This window comes from Scomber scombrus, chromosome 13 (genome assembly GCF_963691925.1).
Source record: "Scomber scombrus chromosome 13, fScoSco1.1, whole genome shotgun sequence".
Taxonomy (NCBI): Eukaryota; Metazoa; Chordata; class Actinopteri; order Scombriformes; family Scombridae; genus Scomber; species Scomber scombrus.
This window is the reverse complement of record NC_084982.1, coordinates 4,147,506-4,169,814: the sequence shown is the minus strand read 5'-3', so window position 1 is coordinate 4,169,814 and position 22,309 is coordinate 4,147,506. Positions and strand designations below refer to the sequence as shown.

General features: G+C 40.8%; 1 protein-coding gene across 1 annotated transcript in view; it reads right to left on the bottom strand.

The window, feature by feature from the left end:
• Positions 1-22,309, bottom strand: part of sema5ba (sema domain, seven thrombospondin repeats (type 1 and type 1-like), transmembrane domain (TM) and short cytoplasmic domain, (semaphorin) 5Ba) — a 108,109-nt gene that overhangs the window by 72,916 nt on the left and 12,884 nt on the right. Inside the window, exons 2-3 of the mRNA XM_062431491.1 lie at positions 17,634-17,733; positions 17,028-17,073 (exon numbers count right to left, since the gene is read on the bottom strand). Of these exons, the coding sequence (XP_062287475.1) occupies positions 17,028-17,073; positions 17,634-17,733 (146 nt within the window). The remainder of the gene's footprint in view (positions 1-17,027; positions 17,074-17,633; positions 17,734-22,309) is intronic.

Below are 22,309 nucleotides of genomic sequence, written 5' to 3'. Positions count from 1 at the left end.
GAAAAGTTGGAACTGTGGCAATAACTCTGAACATGTAGTTTTAATGGAAAGATGTGTTTTGGAAGCTTAATATGCAGCATAATCAAGTATGCCTTTGATATAAACACCTGGAAAATCGGTCAATCAATACTGCGTGTGAGCATAGATCTGTTGTGGCAGAAAAAGGTTTGGACGGGATTTCATCAACTCCACTAACTCCGTAAACACACTGAAAAGCACTTTTGAACTTCAGAGATGCAGCAGACATGCCAAATGTGACTAAAACGGATGCAAACATCTCATCACACCTCCGCTCCACTTCCCTGCTGCGAGTTCTTTTATACAAAAAAAAAAGGGAAAAAAAGTGCTGGCTGCTGTTTATTTACTTTGGTGCTCGGTGCTCATTTTGCTTTTGGTGCCTTCCAATTTGAGTATTTCAACTAGGCTCAATTGGGTATTACTATCACAGTGGCGGAAAAAAGTAGCTTCATGGAACTGAATTAGATCCATAAAATTGAATTAAAAAAGGTTTGGATTGGCCCCAAACCTGAGGAATTACTCAAGATGTTCTGGTTTTTTTGGAACATCTAAAAATATTTTCAATGATATTAAGGTATACTTTCATAAATAAATGTACCAGAACGAGTCTTTTACCTAGAAATTTGCTATAAAAAAAGGCAAATAAATGAATGAATAAATAAAGACAGATTGATAATTACCTAAATAAACCATACAGCAAGTTTACATCACTTGTATATACACAGATATATAGATAAATACACATCCTCTTCTTTGTGTGTCATTCTTACACACCATGCATTCACATACTGCTATGATCTACACACACGCACACACACACATTGCTCATACCTCTCTCTGTCAAACACCACCATCTAACAGACTGAATCAGTCCAGCATGAGGTCACTAACCCCACACCTTCATCTACACTCTGCTGCAGATGTTGAGGGATGCGGTGTGAGAGAGTGTGTGTCTGCAGCTCAGCTCAGCTCAGCACACACACACACACACACTTACACACACCCGGTCCATGTTCCAAAGTTCTGACTGAACGTGTAGGTGCAGACACCGGCTGACAGTTGGACCGCAGGAGGAAGAGAAAGACGAAAATAATGGCTTGAGCGTAGACAGGATGCTACACTTACAACACCGAGCTACAACGCAGCTGACATGTTGCACTGTTTCAACCTGACAAAGCAGCATTTCCACACAGACAAATACTTCACCCTAAAGCACCATGTCTCCACCTATAGTTTACATTCAGAGAGTAAAGAAGCAACATAAACCAGAGTTTCTTCTACATTCGTTTCGCTGTCACTGCAGAATTATGAGAGCTGCTGCTAGAATATCAAACAATCATTCATATCATTGGGCTAATAATGATTTTAACACTACATTTAACATGGAATTATTTTAAGTTTAGGATTTTTATTTTTATTCCTATTCTTCATGTTATTCTCGGTCTACCTAACCCTAACCCCTAACTGAACTACAGTTCTGAATTACCTGGATGAAAGCTGCTATATAAATAATTGATTGATTGATTGAGTTATTGACTAGTGCATCAAATCCCAGAATTGTCCCTCTCCTTTCTTCTATATTAAAAAAAAGACATTACGTGAAATCTACTGTTACAAGAGTTATTTGGCTTAGCTCCTGGGTTCTGGGCCCGAAACCCGCCGGTTGGCCTAGGCCCTTCTGTGTGGAGTTTACATGTTCTCTTCATGCCTGCGTGGGTTCTCTCTAGGTACTCCAGGTTCCTCTCATGGACCAAAAACCTGCAGCTTAGGTTAATTGGTCACTCTAAATTGCCCGAAGGTGTATATACAGCTGGGATTGCCTCCAGCCTCCCTGCAACCATCTATAGGATAAGCAGTATGGAATATGAATGAATGAATCCTTTAAAGAATAGGGCAATGTGTAGTGGTTGAGTGAGCAGTAAGTTGTCAGTCTGTCAGTAAATTTTCAGCACAGACTATAGAGTGTCAGTTCAGAAGTGCTGCAGCTTCTCAACACCTACTAAAGTCTTCTCTATTTTATCCACATCTGTTGGAAGAGTGCAGGAGGTTGGTGACGGTTAAGCCTAAACTAACCAGGCTCATTTAAAGGTAAATGGAGCTTTAAGGTGGACCAGCTATTCTTATTTATTGTCAGTTGCAGTCACTCAGAGAAGTGCTGAACCCCCTCCACCCCCACCGCTGCTACATAACAGTCAACAATATGTTAACAACATGACAAATGGGAGGTTTGGTACACTGGGAGAACAAGATCCAGGTGTGCAGAGATAAAGCAGGATGAAAGGAAACTGAGGGCATCTAGTGGACAGGTGGGGAATGACAAGATGATGCAGGCAGGTTGTAAGGCTTAAGGGGAAGAAAGGGAGACAGGGCAGGTGTCACCATGACAACCAACCCTCGAAACAATACTTATTGCTGAATATGAATATGTTTTTATATGTTTTTTCAATGTTATGTCAGTGTTTAATATTGATTAGACACATTCAGTGCCAGTTTTTAGCATTTGACAAATTCTTGGATACTTATAGATATAAACAGTTTTTTGTGGTTTTATTTTTTATCATTTTCTAACATGGACCTTCTTTTTAAATATGCTAAATGCCTCCAGGTATAGTGGAGCGTTAATTAATGAAGTAGCTCTTTCGCAGCGGGTATTATACAAGAAAAGCAATTCAAGCACTCACAACTGGAGACAGGAAGCTGCTTTCTCCTTTGATAGAAAAGTGTTGAGTACGCTGTATGGTTCAGTATGTTCTAACAAGCCTGTATGCGGTTGCCCACTCACCCAGCTGCTGCCTCCCACTCACTGTAATTCCACATTAGGGAGGCTGGCAGGTGAAAGCAGACAGTCTCTCTATGATCAACCAAGCAGCACAATGGATTATTCCTTCTCTTCTTCAAAACACTTACTGTACCGCATGCACCCACACACACACGCACAGACAAAAGATGCAGGTAACACACAGATGAATGTGGACACTTGCATGGATTTAAACACAGTATATACACACATAAAGCACATCATTTTCAGATGTGATATAAAAAGAAATGCAGAAATCGTCTCCATTTTATGCAGAAAAGTAGAAAAACTTGTTTGTTTTTCCATTTTCTATTTTATCAATGTATGTATAACCCTACTACTACTAGCCAAATCTCTACCTCTATGTGTCGTTTTTATATGTTTGCAAGTATATTAAGTATATTTTTGTTTTATGACATTTTCTTTGTCACTAAACTGCTAAGCTCTCCAAAATCTAGGCTGACCACGCTGCTGCAGCACATTACTAGCTGACAAGTAGCCCCCTCGTGCTCTCTCAAGCTCTGCAACTCACATATTATCCCACCGTTCTGACAAAGGCAGCATCAATAATTAAATCTCTGGCCAAATTGGGGCACGGAAATTAATGAAGTGTGAATGAAATCAGCCGTGACTCATCAAACTCGAAGAGTGTGCGGCTCGATACTGTGGGCGAACCGACGGTATGAATATCTGAGAGGGTCGGTTTAATGTCCGTCTGTGGTATTTCGTTCATTCTGATCCCCTGCTTTCTCCGTGAATCCACTCTGCCCTTCAGCTCTGTGATGACTGTCGATGTAGAGGATGAAATATAAAGATATGTATGGAACGTAAGCCACGTCTCGCCGGCGCTACCTGCTTTGAGAAAAGGTCAGCCTTTGTGTCCTTAGCGCAACCAAATGTAAAATCCCTCCTGTCCCGAAGGAATACCAATCCAACAAAAACATCTACAATAACAGATGCATTTATTTGTTCTGCTGGTATTTTGGGACGTTCCCAACGATCTCTGTTGACGAGGGGTGTTTGCACAAGGCATTTCCTGTTTAAAAGAACAGCAGTGACGGCGGACCTTTTGACCCCGTAGGTCAGCTCTGCTCTCCTGACCTTGACCTCCATTCGCGAGGAAGCGACGCACGCTGGGACCAAATAACAGCAAGCGGTCAACCAGCTGCTCGTCCCAGATGTTAACTGTCAGTTTCTTCAGCAGGGTGGAAAATAACTTAATGTAGTTATGGTCAGACTGCAGTGCTGTGTTGACCTTTGGTTTCACTTTCAAGTAATGCAGATGGATGACTGTGTCGAATCCTCCTGTTTCTCCGGCTTTACAGACTCATGTTGTGAAACCACAATTTGTTTAAATCCACAGAACTTCATTTGAAATTCTACTGGAAGTCTACAAAGATATCACATATCCACATTCACTTCCACATCCGCGGCAGGGATGAAGATGTATTTCTCTTGGAGGGGGGGGGGAAGAAATGAAACTTCACCTCTACCAATGTTTTGATTTGCCAACTACTGATGTTACTGAGTAGCTACAATGTTGTCAGTCATTAAGATTGATGGCCATAAAATTATGAAATAATACTTGGTTGTAAATTAAGCAAATGTTTTATCACACAGTACAGTAGAACAACACATTATAATCTGTAGTAGAGCGGGTCTACATGCTCAAAATAATTGCAATTGCTATATGATGTACGATATTAGAGGGAATGATAATGTTTACATCATTATTCTCATTGAAAAACCTTCTAAAATGATTATGATAATGATAATGATATTTGTGGGGATCTGTACCAAACAAAATGGTTTTTTTAAAGACTGTAGAATATGATGTGTAGGCCAGGACATCTCTGAAGTACAACAATACTTTATTAAAGATGGTATTTTGACACATTTCACCTTTAAAATTGCATTAGGCTATATTGCGATTTCCACAAAATATCGATTAACTCTTCAGCCTTAATCAAAATTAACATTATTAAAATGTTTTTCAGATATTTTATATATCAAGAACAATGGTGAAAAGTAACTACGTACATTTACTGAAGTTCTGTATTAACCGTTTTGAGGACTTATTTTGACAGTTATAGTTTGTTACTTTGCGGATTACATTTTTATACATAAAAATTAAGGTTGGCTTATAAAATATGAATAAATATCGTGATGTAAACTACACAACATTGTATGAAGTAGTGAGAAACAGCCTCCTCTTACCCATCTGTAACATTAAAATGCTGCTTCCACACTGGTGGAACAGTACAAATCCAATCATATATAATAAGACTCTCACAACGGGCAATTTTCTGCATGATAAGTATTTTTGATTTCTTGCTAAGTTTTGTCTACTTTTGTAAAACTGTGCTGCTGCAGTATGAGAATGCTATTTCAAGAACTGATGACTAATGCAAAGATGATTTTATATGACAATCAAACTGATACAATTACAACACAAACAACTCTTAACATGTGAAAAACCTCAATAACTCATTTAGTTATTTTTGAATTATAACCACTATTGTTGTCCAATATTTATTTGGACAACAATAGTGGATGTATTTTAGGAATAGATTTATGAAATGTGTGGTTTCATGATAAGGTAAGAGCATTAACCAGAATTAGTCAATGATCCTTGAAATGGAAAAAAAAATAAATTAAATTGTAGAGAGAACACTGAGCGAGAGCAAACAAACCAACACTCGAGAACAACAAAGGAAATGTAATTTCTTACACCTCTGTTTTTCTGATTAGAGTGTTGGCAACATACTGCAGTTTTTCTCGAGTGCCAATGCGAGTCTGTGTTCCAGCCTTGCATTGCGTGAAGAGGTCTTTAGTTCTGAAGAGGCAGACTATCAGCAGGATGGCCACCTGGGGGCTACTCATAATCAACTGGCTGTGGGAGCCGGAGACCACGACTCAACTCAAACAACCTCCCAAACACAAACACCATGTCAGGGACAAATCCCAGGACCCAAAACACACAGGGGACCAACTCCTGTGTCTCAACTTCTGACAGGGTCTCAGCAAGAAACTAACAAAAAAAAACTAAAAGAAAAGTCTGACTTGGAAAAAAAGGACGTAAGAAAAACATAGGTCACCCCCGGAGTAAGTAAGTCCTGCTCTTGGGGGGGAAAAAAACAAGACTGCACTTTGGGCCCCCTTATTTCAGTTATAATGGCTGTTGAAATTGGGTAGCTCTACAAGGGAATAGTCAAGAAGTCACTCTTTTTTTGGACTGAGTGAAAGCACTGTCGTTCTTTTCCACAACTCCACAAGCATCTACAAAAAGGGCAAACCAATCAGAGGAAAAACGCTTGACTGTGCTCTGCCACATGGAACAATGCAATTCAACAGCAGCACACCTACGGGATAAAAGTGAGTCTGTGTGTGTGTTCTGGAGCTTAAAGAGACAAAATCACAAGTCAAGCTGGACTGTTTTCATGTGTTTTCCTGTCCTCTCCCTCCACGTCTTATTCTAACAGTGACGTGACACACCGGTTTGGATGAATGAGCAGCTTTGCAATGGCATTTGCATCCATTATCGTCTGTTGCCCTGAAGTAAATGCAAACAATAGTGTTTAGAGTAAAGGTCTGCATATTGATTCAAAACTTGATTGTTCCATACAATGCTGAACTAGCAGAGCGACATAATGGACGGGCACAAAGAAAAAGATTCAATGGGGGAATGGACCTGATAGAAATGCAACAGCGGTTCCACACCAGGAGCAAATATAATGCTCTGCTAAGAAGAAATGTCACAGACAGAGGTCTAGTGATTATTTTCCATCGATGGGATTAAGAGAATCGAACGTGTGCAACGGCAGAGGAGGTGATAGAGAAAATAGTGGAGCGCTGGGTTAAGGCAGGTGGATGGATGCAGACAGATATGTGGAGATCCAGACAGTAATATGGTGTTTACATTCCACCTCTATGTTGCTGCTGTCTTATCTAAGCAGAGATTATCTGATGGACTGACAAAGACCTCGCTCCTCCCCTCCTCCCCTCTGCTTTGCTTCTCTGCACTTGCACATATCACCAGGAGTGGAACAAACAAATTATATTTACTTCTGTTGCTGTGACTGGAGAGCTTTTCTGTGCTAAGTGCATTTTAAGCTACCCACTTGATTCCAGCTGTCCACACTTAAGCTTAGTGTGATGTTGGTTTCTAACGAGACCTTTTTGAATAAGATCAACATCTCAAGTGAGTTTTTTTTTAATGGGTGTGTTTTCTTATATATTTTCTTTTCTTGAGCTTGTCCCTATACCTAACCAAGTTTTTTTCCTGCCTAAACCTACAAAACGTAACCATAGCAATGTCACATAATTAAAAAACCAAGGGATTTGAATGGTTTTTGGAAGGAACATACCAATTATGTCATCATGCTAATAGGGGCAGCAGATCGTAAAAAGGTTCTGTGATTGTGGAGTGCATGTGGACCACGTGGCGGCTGCTTTAGCACAGCTGGAGACTGAAGCCAGTGGAAGAACCTTTAAGTGCAATGCCACTGACAGTTGCTGGACAAGAAAGGGAGCTGTGTCTCTGCCTTTTTTGGACTCTGACACCATCATCAAGTTTACCGATGGCACAGCTGTGGTGGGTTTGATCGCAGGTAAATATGAAAAGGCCTACCTGAAGAGAGTAGAGGACCTGACCCGCTGGTGTTAGCCAACCTACTTCTGAGCAAGACAAAGGAGGTGATGGTGGACTTTGAGAAGAAGCAGGGAAGGAACTATGCCCCCTTAATATCAACGGGTACTCTGTGGACAGGTTGGATAGCTTCCAAAATCTTGGTGTACAAATCACTGAGGGCCTGACCTGGGTGCTGCTTACTGATTTGGCAAGGCAAGGCCGAGACTGTTTTACCTAAGATGCTTCTAGGAAGGAAATATCCTCTCAAATACCATCAAGAACATCACTGCCAGGTGTGAATGCAGCACGCAACAGGACCACAAGGCCCTTGCAAAGCGTAGTTCATTCAGCTGAACATATTATAAGTGGTGCTCTACCCTTCCTAAAGGATACTTACACCACACACTGCAAGAATAAGACTTGGAGAATCAATAAGGATCCCAACCACTCAGATAACAGCCTTTTCTCACTGCTGTGGTTATGTAGAAGGTACCCGATACACCAGGGCTAACACAGAGGCTCAGGGAGAGCTTGTATCCTCTGTTTCCTCTGGGCCACTAGGATCCTAACTGAGTGGCAGGCTGTGGCACTTTGTCAGCAGCTGGAAGACTTGCTGTCAACTAGGTCAGGGCCACATTTCCTGTCTTGTTTTCACGACAGGCCAGCAGCCGTAAGTCTGTTTTAGGATGCTTGTTAAGCAACTATGTTCAACTTTTTTAGTTTTTTCACTCTTTTTATGTAATTACTGCCACCAATGACGTTATGATTTTGCCTGTTTTGAAATACTAATTTGACTAATCCTCTTCCTTATTATTATTATTAATCCTATCCTTATTATTGCAAGAGTGAAATTGTGTTACATAAACATAATCCCTTGCTGTTTTTTTTTAATGCAAAAGTGAAATTGTGTTATGTAAACATAATTGTGTAAACCCAGATTTAAACATAATTGAGCAAACATGAGTTTAGTAACATGTAAGTGGCAGCACAGGAACAACTGACACTGGCATAGTTAAGGGAGTGATGGGTTTCAAGTAGCAGTGTGTGAAGACATTTCTTGGCAAAGGAAAATGACAAAGCATCTGACACAAACTGACAAGATGAACGCAGAGTACCGTGACTCTCAAAAACTGGAGGAAAAAAACAATCCAGCCAAAGACAAAGATATTCAGTACAATTCTGAGGTTCTGTGGTTTTGCAAAAATATGTAAGCAGGAGGCAAATCAATATTCTATCTCCTGTTAGCACTCTGAAAGATGAAGAAGAAAGAAAAGGCATAAACAGGGCCTCAGCTTGTGTTATTTTCTATTACTTCGAAACTACAAAAGAAGGCGAAAGAAAAGGAAGAGGGGAAAAACTATTATAGAGAGTGGCGAGCATTCATTCCCATCGCAGACATGTAAAATCATGATCATCAAAAGTTGCTGTTATTTTTTTTCTTGACAGCAGTGGAATAGCTCATAGTACATCTGGCAGATATGCATCCTGATTCAAAGAAAAATAAACAATGAGAGAAACACAGATGACAAAAGCAGAGCTCTTGCTTCAGCTCTTCTTTTCCTCTCCCACCTATCCAACACTTGAGCTGTTCTATACCTCTGCTGTTTCTGCCACTCACCCACTCCTCTGTTTTATTCCCCACCCCACACACATACACACACGCCTCCCACCACTTTCCTCCTGCTGTTCTGATTGCAGTGGAGATCAGGCCGACCAGCACATCACAGAGAGAGAGAGAGAGAGAGAGAGAGAGAGAGAGAGAGAGAGAGAGAGAGAGAGAGAGAGAGAGAGAGAGAGAGAGAGAGAGAGAGAGAGAGAGAGAGAGAGAGAGAGAGAGAGCTCTGTCAGTGGGTGCAGCTAGGACAGAGCATGTGGGTGGATTGCAATCAGACCCACCACCAGCACTAATACCAGCACTACATCCCACAAAACAGACATAGAGAGAGAAAGGGTTTAAAAATAAAAAAGAGAAGGAGGGTGAGGGACAGAGACACGAAATTCTAAGAATATGCAGCGGCATCTGAGGTTCAGAGTCTCAGCTGTGCGTGAGTAGGGAGTCAGAGCAGTCCCACTGTGAGCTAGCTGGGTGGGTGATGTGTGTGCGTTTGTGTCTAACGTACAGTATCAGTGTAAAGGGTAGGATACGTTGTGTTTGTATGCATATGATGATCTTGAGGCGATGAAAAGAGATGTCATTTATTCACACATCAAATGTTCAGGGTGTGTGTTCATGTCTAGGCACACTTGTGGTACATCTTTACATGCATTTTTTTGTCTGTGCACAAGTGTGTCTATTGACAAGGGATGTCCCCTGTCACCAATTCTGTTTGTAAGTTTCGTGGACAGAATCTCAAGTTGCAGCTGGGGGAGGGAGAGTGTCTAGTTTGGGGACCTCAGGATTATTTATCTGCGTTTTGCAGATGATGTGGTTTTGTTGGCTTCAACACACAGTGACCTCCAACAGGCACAAGGTAAGGCTGATTGAGAAGTGGCCAGGATAACGGTCAGCACCTCTAAATCTGAGGCCATGGTTTTCTGACGGAAAAAGGTGGACTGTTCCCTCTGAATTGAAAGTGAGCTGCTGCCCCATGTGAAGGAGTTCAAGTATCTCCAGGTCTTATTCATGAGTGAGGGTAAAATGGCGCATTGAGATTGACAGGCGGACTGGTGCAGTATCAGACCATTGTGGTGAAGAAGTTGAACTGAGCCAGAAGGCAAAGCTCTAAATTTACCAGTTGTTCTATGGTCCAAAGATACAAGCTACCAGAATGAGTTTCGTCCAAAAAGTGGCTCAGCATGAGAGATAGGGTTAGGAATTTAGACATCTGGGGGCTTTGCTCCTTCACATCAAAAGGAGGTAGCTGAGGGAATGCCCTGCTAGCTGAGTGGTTACTGCGCATGCCACATACTCGCAACATCCCTGGTTTCCAGTGGGGCTCTATGCCAGTTACTATTGAGTAAAGCCAAAAAATGCCCAAAGAATAATTTAAAAAATGGAGCCAGCTGAGGTGGTTTGGCCACCTGGTTACAGGATACTGCTTGCATGCCTCCTTCTAGAGGTGTTCCTGGCATGTCTACAGGACACCACGGGGCAGAACACGCTGGAGGGATTATATATCTTTCCTGGCCTGGGAACGCCTTGGGATCACCCAGGAGGAGCTGGAGGGCATTGATGGGGAGAAGGATGTCAGGGTTTCCTTAATCAGCTTAATGCCACCACAACCTAGTCATAGGTTTGCTTGCTGTATCTGTCAGTTACACGGTGCTAACCAGTTCATTACTGAAATTTACGAACATACCACTGACAAGTGATGGGGTTAAAAACACAAGTAGCCAGGTGATCAGACAGCAGGTTAGCCAGACTATCTAAATCACTTCATTTGGAAAATCGGAAGTGAGAACACCTGAATTGTCTGTATCAATCCCTTATTCTGTGGGAAAACTGTTTGCACAATAACTTTCCTGCACGCTTTCAAACCTGTTTTATTCTATACAACCTGCCTCATCATCTGACTTCTTGTTTTTGTGATGCCACGTGTTTCCAGATCTTATTGGTTAGGGTAGGTAGTTGATGTCACATGATAGAATTGTCCATTAATCAGAAGTAGTAGCAAGTTTAAACTTGGCAGAAAACGCACGTCCCTCCTGGACAAAGTGAAAGTTAGACCTTACTAAAGTCACCAACACCAAAAACATAAGGTTTTAACGTAATGGTTGGAGTAGTCAGAGAAAAGTGTCAGGTTATAAAGGCCATTGTGTACACCAGTATGAGCTTGATTGGATGTAAAAAGTCAGCTGGCAGCCAAATAGGGGAATGAACCACTGATGGTGCAGTATTGATAATGCAGATGACAATCAGCTAATGCAAGCGTGACCTCATTGCTTCGCCTGAAGTAACACAATGCTCCTTAATGACAGCAAAAATATATAATCATCTTTTAAGTGATACAGGAAAAACATTATGTCCAAACTACATTTTATACAGGCTAGAGAATTTAACCATATAAATAAAATGACTTAACAATTTGTTGTTGTTCTAATACTTTCAGCCTGTATGCAACTAAATAAGTCCTGTTTGTGCTTTAAATTGGTAAAGTAGGATCACACAAATCTTGTGAGTTCAAGGATACAACAGAACGTGTTACTCATTCTGTAAGCCACATGAGGAGAGGTGGTTTATTGTTGTTCTAAATAGATCTTAGATAGATGGTTTTTTTTTCCTTCCTGCCAATAGGAAAATACTTATTGAAAACCTTGAGGGACTTGGCCACAGTCTGCTTCTCCTGTACAAAAACACAACAACAGTGCATGTAAGAAACATCATCTCTAAAGGCTTTGAAAGCTCTCCATGGACACGTCCTGTGTAGGTACTACAGACCAGGGAAACTGTATTTTGTACGGTTCCACAGAGACACGGAGGCTAGAGAAAACGCCCAGAGAGAAAATGTTAGACTGAATCAAACTGAAAGCTTGTCACCTCCCTCTCAGTCTGTCTCATATTCACTCCTCTTCTTTCTCATTTGTCTTCCTCTCATCTCAGCTCTGTATGTGTGATTTTCACGGTTGTTCTCTTGGTTCTCTCTTGCTTTGGTTTCTTGTTCCTTTTCTTCCTGTTATCTTTTCCTGTCTTTTTATTCTCCCGCTCCTGCCTACCTCTTTATCCCCGGCTCTCCTTGTCTGTTTCCTCTCCTTCTCACTCTCTTTCTATGCTGATTGCCTACGCATTCACTCTTCTACGCTTGCCTGCTCACTAATGGCCGTGGCAGGTGTTCTCCCAGGTGCCTGAACAGAACAGTCTGGACTGAGCCCTTAAAAGCCCTGGCATCAGCACCTCATTGCTCCACCCCTCCCTTTGCACGGCCCGCCTTCAAAACCCTCTGCCACTGAAAGACTGAAAAGCTGGCGTGTGCACACTTGTCTGCCTCCACACAAACACGCACACACACACAGACATACAAATACAGTGATAAAAATACCTCCCACCCTTCATCTCTTCTGCTTGCACCCAGACAGTGGTTGTTTTGGCTTCAGGTGCGAGGCGGATTGGTCTGGCCCGACTCTCTAATTTGGTGCTGTCATGGATATAGCCCTTGGATGACTCACAAACAAACCACACACATACAATCTCTAATAGCTTCACACTAAAGAGGAAAGCGGACACTGAAAGGAGGGGGAGGGATGGGGATGGTGAAGGTGATGGTGGCAGTGGTGTGTGGTTACAGGCTGTTATAATGGCCCACTTGGAAAAGCCTGGGCCGATCAGTCCAAAAGCATGAATGGGGGGGGGTGGGGGGTGGAATGCGGCATTGTGACCGCGTAGTGAGTGGCCACCCTCTTTGGTTCGCCTTTCAATCAATCAGTAGGTCGTTTCTTAAAAAGCTTCAGTATGACTTTCACTTAATCTCGATGGATGGCTAAAGCCAGTCATGCTTTGCGTCCCGGGGGGGGCTGGATCCATTTCTACAGGTCCACTCGGTCCCTGAGTGTTGCTGCTGCAGTGAGCTTTCACACCGCCTTCAAGTAAGGTTGTATATCTGAGTTTAGAACTTAAGGACAACCTTTAGGAGTAAGTGGTTTAAGTTGTGAGAGTCCTGCTGTAAGGTGACTTGATAAAAAGAAAAGGAACTTCAAGGAACTTCAACTTGCTCCTTCAGTCCGCCTGTCATTGCATTTTACATTTCTTGTGCACTTCGAAATGGGTTTCCACATGGTTTCCTTGCAATATTAGAAAAGAGCTACTCTGATGAGGGAGTGCAGACAATATTGAACTCCAATAAACAAACCCAGTATGAAATCAGCATTAGCCTCTGACAGGTGGTCCGGATAGTTGAGCAACGTATCACTGGTTCAGGAATCTAAAGAGTGCCTTAGAGAAATGAGGTCTTTGATGTTGAAGCAGAGGCTTGAACCGGCTAGTGGGAGATTCGGTTTGTTTTCCATTTGCTTATACAACAAAAGAAAAAGGGAGTATTTTAAGATGCCGCCCTACTCCTGTCCCTGTGGACAACTTTTGTTTACTGGCAAAATGAGCTTGGGGGGGGGGGGGGGGGGGGGGGGGAGGCCCTCCTCTCTGCTTCACTGGGCAGTTTGTATAATGTTCTCATTGATTTCAGCCTTGGCATCACAGATGACACCTCCGCATTGGCCAGAGTGAAGAAGGATCTGCTTCATTTATCCTTATGGCTCACAATAAGCTGAGCCTGTGTGTGTGTGTGTGTGTGTGTGTGTGTGTGTGTGTGTGTGTGTGTGTGTGTGTGTGTGTGTGTGTGTGTGTGTGTGTAGGCATAAATATGTATGTGTGCGGATATTTGTATGCACACTGTATATGCCTTCCACTTGTCATAAATATGTTAAGATGGCAGACGCGTCTTTCAGGACAGAGTGTACATCTAGACGGAGCTGAGGAGAACAACACGAGCAGGGTGAAAACAAATGAAAAGCCTCATAAGTCAACTTCTCTCCTCCGAAACCCGACAAGTAGGACGTGCAGACAAAGGGCGCATTGATATCGGCGGTGACACACGGGTGGCAGCTGTACACATCATGTCATTCAGTTGTAGCCGCTGTGAAAGGGGACTCTTGTCAGGCAAAAGTCGAGTCTGGTGATGTGCTTTCATGCTGCGGGGATATGTAGTGTAAAATAAATTAGACGAATTATGCCGCAAATCTGATTTATAAGATATTTGTGGTTTTTCTAAAATTGTTCTGAGAATAGAAACAAAAAAGGTCATAGAGGCCTGTGAGAAAATGTTGGCTTAATTCCAAAGAGAGAACAACTGTATTTTAAAAGATGCTTAATACGACTGCCAATCATTCTCAAATCATAGTTTCTGGATTTATTGTCTCCCTTCTTTTTTTTTTTTAACCCACAGTGATTTATATAATGAACTTGCATGAGATGGGTACATCATCAATCTGCAATCTGACTCATTAACAAAATAAAAGTCTTGTAGTGCCAAAAAAAAAAATGATTTCAGACACACACACACACACACACACACACACACACACACACACACACACACACACACACACACACACACACACACACACACACACACACACACACACACACACACACACACACACACACAAATATCCTTAATGGACTCTCTACCTGCTGTCGGACCCTGACCTTGAATCTTAGACTTACCTTGAGCTTGCCTTAAAAATAAAGCAGACTAAATCTAAACTATGATGGATAACAGCAGGGTTAAAAACCAATGTTTGCACTGAAGGTAGATCAGTCTCTAGGGGTCTACTTTGGAGGATGTGCACAATAGAAGACAATATTTGGATTTAATGAAGTGAAAACCTCCGCTGTGGTCCTTTAAACTTGAACAGGAATAGAGACTTTGATCAGTAACCGAAGCTGCGATGCTGCTTTTTATTGTGTGTGTGTATAAAGTGTTTTTATGATGGTATACACTCCTATCCCTTCATTTACTGTACGTGTAAACATCAAATTCTTGCGTGTGAAGAGTTCATAGAAATGTCATTAACCCTAACAGAGTTGGAATATGTCATTAAAATCAGCCTTGCAAACGGAGAAGAATATCCCCTACAGTTATCTGAAGCATGGAAACTGTGCTCTGTGCCGACTGGATTATATTAAGGCTGCTTTTCTTTACTCAGTGACAGTGATGTACCGGTTTTAGATTTATACTGTCCCGTAGAGAGTCAGCAGCTTGTCATTTGTGATGTCTGATGCAACGTACGGCAAACCTTCTGCCCCCGAGCAAACACTCCCAGCTCTACCAAAAGCTGCTTTACCACATCTCTACAGGCCTTCCTCGAAACACACACACACACACACACACACACACACACATCAAACTCATGTATGTGTCTATGAGCACTCAATCCAGTGATATACTCTGCAACATGGAGAATACTAAACGATATTAGTGCTGAGTCTTACCTCATTTAAAAGTTGTAATCCAACTTTTAGAACAAAGGACTTGTGATCTTGGCCATGTTTTACATTTTTAGAAGCATTTAACAGCAGTTTGGAATAAAAGAAAAACAGATACACAGTTTGATAGTTATTATGTCTGACTGGAAAATAAACAGCCAATCAGACACTACAATTTCACTGATGGAAAATCAAGAGAAAGATGCGTAAAATTGCTATTTATTGTTGTCAAGTGATGACCTGTGGGTGTGGTGGCAAAGCGGCACGGCAGACAATGAGATTAACGAGGTGCTGAGAAATTTCAATTTTCTGCTAATGCAACTACACCACGTCTGTTTCTTGTAACCTTTGGGATCTTTAAGGGAGTTCAAACCAGCCAGACTCATTTTTATTTTATTGTCGTTTCTTATTCAGTATAGCTATCAAAACAAGCTGTTGCATATGATAGTAGTATGATAGTTGATCAAATAATGTACTATAACATAACGATAATTATCAAGAGACGAGACAGGTGAGATTTTCGAGGCTAAATTGGTCAAACTGAATTGAATTTTCTTGCATGATATTTCGGCTGTGACCCCGCAGACTAGCAGAGGAAACTCTCCTGCTGTTTTGCTGCTCTCAGAGTTTGTCTCGTTTGTCTCATTAGCAAAAAAAAACTGTCTTTGCTGTGTCAGAGAACATGTTGAGTTTAAAAAGTTAATCAAAGTAGCTGTTATATTGGAGGGTTTCTTGGGTTTAGGCTCTTGTGACTCTCTTTATTAGATTTGATGTGATGAGCTGCTCCCAAAGTACCTAATCAGATAATGTTATCCCCACCAGAAGTCATCAAGATGTTACAAACACATAATGGATGAATGAGATCTGTGGCTTTGTGCTGTTATGTATATATGAGGAGGACACGCACACACACACACACACACACACACACACACACACACATACTCATCTCTACTTTATGGACTTTTTACTACCTACATTGACTTCTAATTTTGGCCTAGACTGACTGTTATGGTGAAAATACTGAATTACTTTCAAATTCCATTATAAAATGTTCAGGCTGCAGTTTTTTTTTTAATCGAATTTCATGATACACGAGCAGCTGCTTTGATACCAAACTTAGGTACAATAAAAGTCAATGAAACAAAGTGTAATAACTGCAAAACCGGTGATGAAAAATGCACACAGAGCAACAATAGGCTTTATCAGGCTCGCTAGTCTCTGTCCTCTGACACCAATGATTTGTGGGAGTAATATTCAACAGGTGGATCGCTGAGTGCAGAAAAGCGCACGTTCCAACAAAACCTCTAAACAGGAAGGATGCCACACCTTAAACTACCAAAATAACTGGACAATATACCCGCCAAAAATGGCTGCATACGAAAAACTCTGCTTCCATGCCACTGTAGGCAGTAATCAGCTTCAATCAGTACAAAAAGACAAACACATGCTCAAATAGAAGCACTCAAACATAGTAAGAACAAAACTTTAAACTGTTCTAGCGTAGTTTAAAAAAAAAAAGAAAACTGTTTCATACTTTATTTAAAGGACTATGACAATATAATCTAACAAATATCAAAGAATAACGACCAAAATCTTTAAAAATCCAACTTTAAAGCCACTGGAAGAGAGAGAGAGGAGTGGAATAGAGACATTAGCATGCCTACCTGTATCATCGACATGTTGCTGAGGTCCAGTCTGAACAGATGGTTCCTGGATTGAGGAGAGAAAAAGAGGAAAACGGAGACAATATGATTGGCCTTTATTCAAATAAAACAGGGTCAACAGTTAAATGATGTATTAGTGAAAAAAGACAGGCCATTTCAGCTGCTGTCAACTTAAAGCAAAGCTGATTAAAGGCCACACTGTGACTGTCAATCAGTCACTGGATTTTATTTTCAGCAGCATTGAAGTATTTAACAGTGCTGTGTGGTTTCATGTGCACACAATACACTAAAAAGCTGTATTTGTGAGCGTTTGTGAGTGTGTTTTTAAACAGGGTCAAACTGGGTTAAAGTTGAGCTCATGTCATCTCATGAGAACATGAAAACACACACAGCCACACACACTATTGTGGCATGACGTATTTCTTCCAAATCCACTTCTCCTTGCCAAAATCCAAAAGCTTGACTCGGTCCAACGAGGTCTCAGCAGAGCACTTAAGAAGCATCATTATCGGAAAAGCGCCCCGCGCGGGTGAGTCAGAGAGGGTATCGCGTTCTCAGTAATGTGGTCTGTGGGCTGAGAGGCTGAGTGGATTTACAGTTTCTTACCTGGCACCCACAATAAGTTCATTCCTAGTCAGGTCAAGGGTGAGCTGGGAGTAGTCTCTGACGCCGGAGTGGGAGAAAGAGGAAATCCACGGACTGAGCGCTGAAACAGAGGAAGAGAGAAAAGAAACAGGAGGGAGAGTGAACAGAAGATAAATCATGTCTGAGTTCAGCATTTCTACTAACACACTAAATAGGATTTTCACTCAAACAGCAAACAACAGAAACGTGAAGATTTGCTTGTTATCTCTGTTTTTTTTTTTATCATTTCCAAATAGATATTTTGGGATTTTGGACAAATAGATATTTAAAGATGGCCCCTTCAGGCTGCAGCCACTTTATCAGATTTTAAAATAACAGTGGCATTATGGTGGCCTTGAGCTGTAGCTTCAACAACTGAACAAGAGGTGCTTGTTCATGCCTTCGTCTCTTCTCGCATCCACTACTGTAACACACTGTTTTCCTCTCTCAGTATATCTGCTCGTCATGGTCTACAGACTTCTCACTAGGTCACATAGACAGGCTCGCATTACCCCCATTCTTAAATCCCTTCACTGGCTTCCTGTAACATTTAGAATCCGGTTCCAAATTCTCACTCTTATTTTTTCAAAGCATTACACGGTCAGGCTCCTGCGTACAGTATGTGGCAGACCTTCAGACACAATGGCTCGCTCTCTTTGGTCAAACATGCTAAATTTGCTCTTGGTTCCACACACCCGCCTAAGGACTCTTGGAGATGCAACTTTTGAGGCTGCAGTACCTAAACTTTGGAATTCTTCTCATGCACCCTTACAATCTGCTGATTCTCTTCATTTAAAAACCAGCTAAAACACATCTGTTTGGGGTCAGTGACAAATAAGGTTCGGCAAAATGAGTAATTCAAAAATATGTTAAAAATGAGTTTTAAAAGCAGCATCAGGTTTGTTGAAATGACATTTGCACAATTTTTTTTAAACCAAATGTAAGACTGAATGTTCCTGAAAATGTCAAATGGTGTAACCACAAAAGAATGATAAATATTCAATATTTTATCCACCTACAGTGTATTTAAGTGGACTACTAATAATTACTTCATTTAAATAACATGTAAATTAATGATGCTCGATATTGACTTTTCTGCCAATATCCGATATTCCGATATTGTCCAGCTCTTAATTTCCGATACCGATATCACCCGATACCGATATATGCAGGCCTTCACAGGGGCGACTCGCCGTAAGCATAACAGAGAAAATGACAACGAGGAGGTAAACCTTGTTTCTGGTTTGTGTGTTCGTGTACATGGCTGTGGACGCTATGAACTTTTTAGCCACGGTTAGCCATGGTTAGCGACCCACGAGTCTAGCGTGTTGTTGTTGTTATACATCAAGCGCGCGCCGGTAAACGTCCCATGCTGCGTTCATGCAGGCTCGGAAATGCTGAAGCCTACAGAACAAACATCGGTTATAAAAACCTGATACCGATACTTCCCGATATTACATGTCCGATATTATCGGACATCCCTAATGTAAATGGTTCCTGATCTCCATGATTCCCCAGGTGAAATGTAATATTTAGAAAAATTGTATTCCATTACCTTTATTTAATATAAAAAGTTATAATGTAAGATCATGCCAAACTAGTTGATATGGTGTTTCATTGAGAATTTAGTGTTTTTTAAGCAAGTTGAATTATTTGGTACAAAGTTTTTATGGTTACACCACTTAGACATTTTTGCCATAATCCTCTAATATATTCTCCTTAAAATGGATTGAAAGCAGAAATTAGTTGCTGGGTCCACAAAAACAGAATGTGTGCAAGTTATTCATACGTTTATTTTCACACTTTAACCCCTTTAAATTTCACTAAAGCACATGGACACAAAAAAACACAAAACATCATTGACCCTTAGACAGGTGTTTGGGTAACCTATAGGCACCAAGCTTCAGCATTTCATTCATATTACATTTACTTATTACATTATTATTCTATTTTTTTTTTAATTGAATAAAATGTTTTTAATTTTCTATTCTATTCTATGTATATAGAAGCATATATTTTTGTGTGTATATTGTGTGTATTGTCGTATCATATTTTTTTGTGTTTATGAAAAACACTATATAAATAAATTATACTTTTTAAAATTTTTACTATGGGTTTAAGAGAGTGGCCATATAACATCCCTGTTTGAAGTCCTTGTTCCATGTCATAGTCTCTCTCTGTTCCCCCCCCCCCCCCCCCCCCCCTTGGGAACAATAAAGTATATCTTATTATTATTCACTTCCTGTCAGCTCTCTAGGCTACTCCATCTGATAAAAAGGCAGAAAATTGCAAAAAATACTTCAATATAATCACAAATAATAGAAATGATTGTTAGATGCGGTGTCAGACAGTATAGTGGACCGCGGTAAAAAGACAGCTTCCTGCACTGCGTTGGTGTCTCCTGCAGAGAGGGACAAAGCTGTCCAGACCGCATCAGGCTCAACAGTCCTGATGCAACCTGACATTTAGACAAGCCTGGCTCTGTGTGACGTAGCGCTGTTAGAAACCAGCTTTTACAAATCAAAACATTTCAAAAGCGGCAGATCAGAGGAGGCCGCATAGCAGGTCTTTTAATGTATCGAATAGAAAGTAAGAAAAGAGCAGTTCCTTTTCAGTCTTTTTGTGTGACCCAGAGAGCGGACCTTTAAACGGATTTATCCTCATGGAGGTTTGTGTAGCGTAAAGGGATTTACGATATTTCCCATGCTGTACACAGTATCACAGCGGTTAGTGGGGGGATTCAGGTTCCCTTTAACCGATTTGAAAAGCTGTGTTAAAAAGCTGCTAGCACCCCCCTTCCCTAAAAAAAGGAAAGAAAGAAAGAGGAAGAAATAAGGTCAGACTGTTCACTTTATACTTTAACCCTTATATACTGCTCTGGCTGAGTCTTATCTGACCCATTTTCACATTTGAGAGATGAAAAAACACCTTAAAACTTTTCTTTCTTTTTTTTTGCCAGAAATTTGACAACTTATCCTCATTTCACCCAGAATATACAAAAACTGGAAATATTTCAACTTTCTAAAGTTGTTCTTATTCAGCTGTGACACAATATTTGTTTCATTTGACCCATATTCATTCAAAGAATAAAAAAAACCCATTCAAAAATGCAGTTTATTCACATTTAATATAATTCATTGTTTTCATCCTGTGTTATGTAATGTTGGGCCATTATTAAATTATTTATGAAGACTAATTATGAGGGGATACTGATGCCAGAATATGAACAGTATGTAGGGGGTTAACATTTTTAAAGCTATGTAATCAGAAAAACAAAAAAATAACCTGTAGTGATGATAAAGTAGAAGAGAATATTTAGCCGCTCTGCAGATAACTCTTTTAATTAGGGAAGCAGTCATCAAACATTTAAAACCTTAAACCTTCATTTTTCCTTTAACATTAAAGTAGCGCGTATAAGCTCGAGGCTACAGGTGTGAAACTACATCAAAGTGTTGGGAAAAATCCTAACGAACAGCGGAGAAAAAAAAGTGTCCATCATTCGCACTCGCAGGGATGGATTTTAAAAAGTGATGGGGGCCCATATGGCTCTGTCATCTGGAAACATAACAAGAGATGGAAGTCATAAAAAGACAGAAGGCTGCAGCTACAATACAGTATGGTGCTCTTCATTTAAGATACAGGTAGAAGCACATATACACACTGTAAATAAAGGTGTCGATATTGACAGAAGACGTCAGTGAAATGTGGATTACTTGCCGCCGCCTGTTTTTCCCAGATGTGGATTAGGATGGAGAAGTTTTCAGAGAGCTGCTGTCAGATATGACTCCAGGTTTTGCAGTTAGGAGGTGTGAGTGGTGCTGTAACACTACATGTCACATTCACCCATTCACACACACACAGCTCTACCTCCTGAGCCACAGCAAAAACAAAACAAACACACAAAAAAAGCCAACTTATTTTTACTTACTTATTTCTTAACTTATTTTTTTGAGTGGATGGGAGTGATGATGTATGTTGGTGATGACCTATGGTACAGTTTTAGGGATTGTTTATTGCTGCAGACTGTATCAACACATGTATTTAATCACTACATTTTTACTTTATTGACTATATTATTTATGCTTGTTGTAAATTGTGTGGTTGCCTTGTGTTGCATGTGTAGCCTCCACTTGGACAATGAAACAAAAATCAAACTTATTTGAAAGCTTTTTACAGCTTTTTTAGAAAAGGGTCAGTAACCTTCTTCCACTGCTGAGCATGCCAGATTTGAGCAAATAGTGCATTTGTGTGGGACTACTTCCAGCAGCGGATTTACACACAGTTAGTGCTCTAATGAGTACATCTGCCAGCAGGACAGTGTAAGTTATATATTGTGTTTGGATGTCTTTAACAGGTTTTATTATGTCTTAAATCTTGATGTTTTTTTTTATCTATGGCTATCTATAGTTGTAGGTATGCATTTCCTACACTGTGGTGATCAGTGTTGGTTCATTAGGATGAGATCACTGTTATTTCCATGTTTTTCCCGGATGAATGTTTTGAACCTTTGAACGTGTGTGTGTGTGTGTGTGTGTGTGTGTGTGTGTGTGTGTGTGTGTGTGTGTGTGTGTGTGTGTGTGTGTGTGTGTGTGTGTGTGTGTGTGTGTGTGTGTGTGTGCGTGTAGGAAAATGTCAGAAACCTTATCTTTTAAAAACAT